The following is a 5,469-nucleotide window of genomic DNA, read 5'->3' as shown; positions in this document are numbered from 1 at the left end:
CACCGCATACTTGTCCCCTCTGGTTGTGGGGGATTGGATGTGGTCTGGGATGTGGCAGTAATGCAGTTGTGACAGCCTGCACAGATCTTGAAACTGAAGCCTTGAGAGCCCATGTCCATCTCCAATAACCTCCAGAAAACTGCCAGTGGCATAGAACCTTAACACTTCCAGTAGTTGGGTTGCAGGGGTCAGTGCAAAGGACCTCCTTGTTAGCCTCTACAGGTCTGCTTTTATGTGGTTCAGGAGCATCATGATATCATGATGTCATCTGACATATCTTACACTTATAATGAGTATAATTGATCAACCATCAATAAAGGTAGAGTTGATTATTCATGTCAGAAACAATGATTCATGGGTATTCATTACTTATGTATTTGTCATTTGTCATAATGTCATTTGTGGTCAATATGTGAGAATTATGAGATTGCAAACATGGTCTTGGAAAGCTGTTGGCCTATGCAAGATTGTAGATATAGTCAGCACTAGAAAATAAGACAGTAAATATGTTGGATTGAGATGCTTGTATTTGTACATTGAATTATTTAGGCTGCTAGCTGGGACATGCCATGTGTGATACCATTTACATGCATGGTTTTTAACCTTGTGATTCAATCAAGTAGTAAATATAGGACTCTTATATATATATATTTGCCTATGGAAAGTGTAGTACCAAGAAGAGTTAAAAACCAAGGAACAAGTAATTTGAGAAATAGTTGTTTTATGGGAGTTTGTTCTCCCTGCTCCTGCCCCTCACATGGATAAGGTGAGGGGAGTCAGGTGGCTGGACGGTGAGGGAATCGGGCTGGTAATCTGACGGTCGCCAGTACGATTCCCGGCCGAGCCAAATGACGTTGAGTCCTTGGACAAGGCACTTCACCCTACTTGCCTCGGGGGGAATGTCTTACGTACTGTAAGCCGCTCTGGATAATAGCGTCTGCTAAATGTAAATAAGGTGAAAAAACATGAAAGGATTGGACAGGCAACACTGAATATATGATACAATACACAATTCAGCCTTAAATAAACATTGTATGCTTAGGCTATAAGGTAACCTAAATTTGACACTACCTTTTTGAGTGGGCAGAAGACTAGGCACAAAAATGGAGGCTCTTGTGAACTTCATTTCTTCGAGCTTCCTCACCTCAATTTGGAGACAAGCCCACTTAATTTCCAAGACCTCCTATTAGTAACTAGCATCCTGTGTCGCTGATTGCAGGGTCTTAACACCGGTGTAAAACAGATGCATCATAGTTTGCACGTTCACCTTATTGTCTTTGCCTTCATGTAGCATCATACAATGTACATTGATAAGTACTCAAATAAGGAGCCTACAACAAATGTAAAGTTTTCTATAGCGACAGAAAATATTTTGTACCGTAATTCGTTAAATATTTTGGTTAACGTTTTAATTTGAAAGTCTTCAAGTTGCGTCATAAGATTCACATTTCAGTACAATGGACAGCGTCTTGTTAAGTGCATTTAAGACACAAGTACGATGGTTCTTCTTATGAGCATGTTCGGGAAACGCACGTAAGAAATAACGATGGATCGTTATTTTCATCGTAGAGAACCCTCGTAACAGCTACGATCCATCGTTATCGGGAAACGCACCCCTGGGCAATGTATGTTTTTTGTTCAAATTGCTGACAAACGGAGAGCACAAACGATTGAAGACGTGTCGTCAATAAAGTATTACACTTAGTTTATTTATTTTTTACCACAAATTACTTGTGAGCAGTTATAGGCCAACAAACTCAATACAAAGCTAAAATCATTAAACTAATTACTCAAATAAATAACATAAAATAGGTCATTTTAAAATGAAATTAACCTCCCAAAAAATGTATGGCTATAATTAATTAAGTCTGATTCGTTTAGTCTCATCAGTTTAAAGTTTATTCTCCTTTCCACGTGCGTGTTCCCGAATACTAATAGAACAAAGTCAGTAATTTGGTGATGACTTGAAACTGACAAAGCCGAAGCCGGCTGCTACTGTTCACAAACAGTATGTAGTCTGCTAGTACATACGTTGTTGATAAGCCTTGCACTTAATACAGAAAGGGATGTCACCCACGCCTTTGTCTTTCAGCCACCCTTATGAAACCGATCTTGCATGATTAATCGAATGACATAGCCTCATAGACAGTGGCCTAAACAGTAGCCTAGCCTTCAAGCATGTTATTTTCCAATAAATGTAGTTGTCCGTTTTGTTTTTGGCGTAAGGCCTATATAGCAAAGGAAGAAATTGCGCCTAAAAGCAATAGAAGTATAGATTTGATCGACATCCTCAGCATCTCCATCTCAACACTTCAGCGTACAATAAATAGCCTATTAATGAACACACTTGTAAATGCATCATCAGCCAGTGTGACCTTTAATCCTTTAACCCCCCCCCCTCCCCCTCCACACACACTTTAATATTCTGTGCAGTATTCCTCATCCATCTTTGTTCATTGTGTTCTGGTCAAATACAGTCCTGTACAACAAAAGGAGGTGGGTCAGTGTTCATTGACCTTTCAGATCAAGCAATAAAAGTAAACGAGTCATTTACTCACTGATGTCGCTTGTGAAATGTGTAGGCTATAGCATTTGCAAACGAAAGCCCAAACCCTTAATGGCAAGAGTACTTACCTTTCTCTCCGCCTGCATGGACACACACTCCGCCACACGTTTCTCCACACAGCCGCGCGCAGCGCCGGGCTGCCCCAGATGTAAAGAGCTGGTGTAACCACTGCGTTAAAACGTGCCATAATAGCGAACAAATTAGTGGCTTCGTTCCTAAACCTGAGCCCCCCTTTGGTCAACTGTCTTAAAATGATGTTAACGAAAGAAGGAGACCACAATGTTAGGAAACAGATGACAACAAACACAATGATGCGCAGTGATTCCTTCTTGTTATCTCTCTCCTCGCTGGGCACCTCGCGCCCCAACTGGTTTCTGGCAACGAAATATAACTTTATTGTCATCAGCACTTTTGTAATAACAATAATCTGTAGAGTCATGACAGCAAATGCGTTAATTTGTGCCGCTATGTAGACTGGCACCATGTTTTGTACCGTGAGAATAGAATACGTTTCTATCCAGCAAAATGCACATACTCCAATTACAAAAGATCTAGTGATGATGCGATTGTAAAAGAAAGGATGGCACACAGCAAAATAGCGGTCAAACTGCGCAAACAGAAAAGTGAAAACATTAACTCCCAGAAATGAAGGCAAAATATAATATGTTCCGTTTCTAGAAGGGTAACCTTCTTGGACGTCAAACAGACCGAGATAGTAAACTGAAAAGCCAGTGAATGTGTCGCTGATGCTTGTGTTCAGCATGAAGATGAAACGGTTCTGTTGTCGCAAGGATTTGGTACTGAATATACCTATGACCACGGAACCCGCCAGGAGCACCGCACTCGTGGCGAATAAAATATGGAAAATAAAGATAAAGAAATCTTCCGGGCTGGTGAAAGTTACCGACAGAGGCACGGTGGAGTTGGAGAGCATGGTGGCGCCCAAGACTTGACTACCAATTTGTAGGCTACTTATACTTATGTTGCGAAGTGAAGACGGTATGCCTCACAGGGGCGTTGTTAAACATAAAACTACTGGGGCACAGGCCCCTATTCACATCCCTTTTTTTTCTTTCAAGCTTGCTCCGCACAATGCCCTTTGCATAACCCACTATACAATAGTTCAGGGACGCAAGTTCAGCTTTGGCAGGGACATCAATGCGATACATGAGCTTCATGTCATATTGTTTTTATGTGTTAGTCAAAATAAGATGATGGGTAGGCCTATCATTTAGACACTTTCTTGAGTTTTGTAATGTTTTCTTAGCCTACCTCAATTCTGACTGAGTCCTACACCTGGAGTTCTGTGTGCGTGCTGCAGTGGATATTTGTATATCCACTTGTATATATATATTAGGGCTGCACGATTAATCGAATCCAATCTGCATGCTGTAGCCGGCTGCGGCGCTGCATGGAGTCGAATACACCTAAAGTCTGATCACTTGCCTCCATGAGCCAGTCAGAGTTGTTCCCTGCACCATACAGCTCAGTTTCTAGATGTAGACGGTTACAGACAAGAGTAAGGAAAATTCTGTAACAGATAGCAGTCGGTCATAAGGCTACTATCTTAACAAATAAAACAAAAAACTAGCCTACCTGTGACCTGCCTTCGCTAATCCCTAAAGCCTTATTTTAGATACAGTATGAGTTTAGATAGCTTGCAAATACAGGATAGATCGAAGTTGAGTTAGCCAATGTCGTTAGCGATGCTAGCTAACGTTAGTTTGCTAGCTGTATAACATTTAACTGCGCTGCTTGATTTACTGAAATTATTCTGAAATGTTATGTTTTACTAGCCATTAGCCTACTTGAGCTAGGCACAGTTTTCCAATTCCTCTTTCAAGTAATAAGCCCCCGTTCAATTGTTGAGCATTAATTTAGGTGCAAGGTCTGTAGAGATCTTGGGACTAAGCCACTCGAGCGAACACAGATCTGTGTTTTGCTAATGCAGAATTCGGTCAATTAAAATCGGTAAAATAAACGTAATGAGTGGAACATAACATGAAGTAACGTGGCATTTTATTTTGTGTGAGTTTTAAATTGTCCAGTGGGGCAACTACATTTCTCTTCCATTTGCCCTACAAAAAAATCCACTTGTCCCGGACAAGCGAACAAGCCTTAATGTCGAGCCCTATGTAGGCCTATTTGTTTTTTATTGATGATATATTTTGAGTTTTATTCACATCCATTATGCAGGTACAATGAATTGGTACAATAAAATTTGATTAGGTTAAAATCAACAAATAATCGTGATAATTAATCGTGATCTCAATAATGATCAAAATAATCGTGATTATCATTTTGGCCATAATCGTGCAGCCCTAATATATATATATATATATATATATATATATTTTTTTACATTTACAAGCGCTGATTGGGATACTGCGTTTATTTATTCCGGGATTATCAATCTAAATTAATGCACTGACTAATAAAGTAAATTGTTAAAACTCAAACTTTAGATTTTACTGGGGCACAGTAGATTTATACTGGGGCACAGCAGATTTATACTGGGGCAGGTGCCCCAGTAAAAAGGGTCTAACGATGCCCCTAATGCTTCACCTCAAGAGATTCAGTGACCTTCAACCTAGATATGTTTCCAATTCCTGCGTTGAAGTATTAACAGACCTGTTGGTCAATACAATATTCAGCTCTGGGATTAGGTTAATAAAGATATAGGTTAATCAACGTTAGTCTTTAGTTACAAGGCCAGCCAGCTATTTGCAACAGATGTGCTTCCTTTTGCGAGTGTGGCCCATTCTCGCATAAGCTATGAAATAGGGCCGTAATCATAATATAGATTGGGGGGGGACACATCCGCCCCAATATTCAAATCTGGTTAAAATGTCCCCCCCCAATATATTGATTTAAAAATGTAAATATAATATAAATGTGCTATG

General features: G+C 40.0%; 1 protein-coding gene across 1 annotated transcript; it reads right to left on the bottom strand.

Moving 5' to 3' along the window:
* Positions 1-1,488: 1,488 nt before the first annotated feature.
* On the bottom strand, positions 1,489-3,663 carry LOC146219578 (uncharacterized). Its single transcript, XM_084695031.1, has 2 exons — positions 2,635-3,663; positions 1,489-2,479 (listed from the first exon to the last, which is right to left on the bottom strand). The coding sequence occupies exons 1-2, from the start codon at positions 3,498-3,500 to the stop codon at positions 2,440-2,442; spliced, it is 906 nt and encodes a 301-aa protein (XP_084551157.1). The 5' UTR covers positions 3,501-3,663; the 3' UTR covers positions 1,489-2,439.
* Between the last annotated feature and the right edge of the window lie 1,806 nt (positions 3,664-5,469).

The sequence above is a fragment of the Hypomesus nipponensis genome, chromosome 28 (genome assembly GCF_054491055.1).
Source record: "Hypomesus nipponensis isolate SF chromosome 28, ASM5449105v1, whole genome shotgun sequence".
In the NCBI taxonomy this organism is placed as follows: Eukaryota; Metazoa; Chordata; class Actinopteri; order Osmeriformes; family Osmeridae; genus Hypomesus; species Hypomesus nipponensis.
Note: the sequence above shows the minus strand (reverse complement) of the source record. Positions and strands in the feature narration are given on the sequence as shown.

What these genes read in the sequence shown, in the direction of transcription:
- LOC146219578 (XM_084695031.1), bottom strand. Translation starts at nt 3,500, where the DNA reads ATGCTCTCCAACTCCACCGTGCCTCTGTCGGTAACTTTCACCAGCCCG. An exon ending in CCATGCAGGCGGAGAGAAAG is followed by an intron (nt 2,480 to 2,634) that starts GTAAGTACTCTT and finishes TTTGTTGTACAG; the next exon opens with GACTGTATTTGACCAGAACA.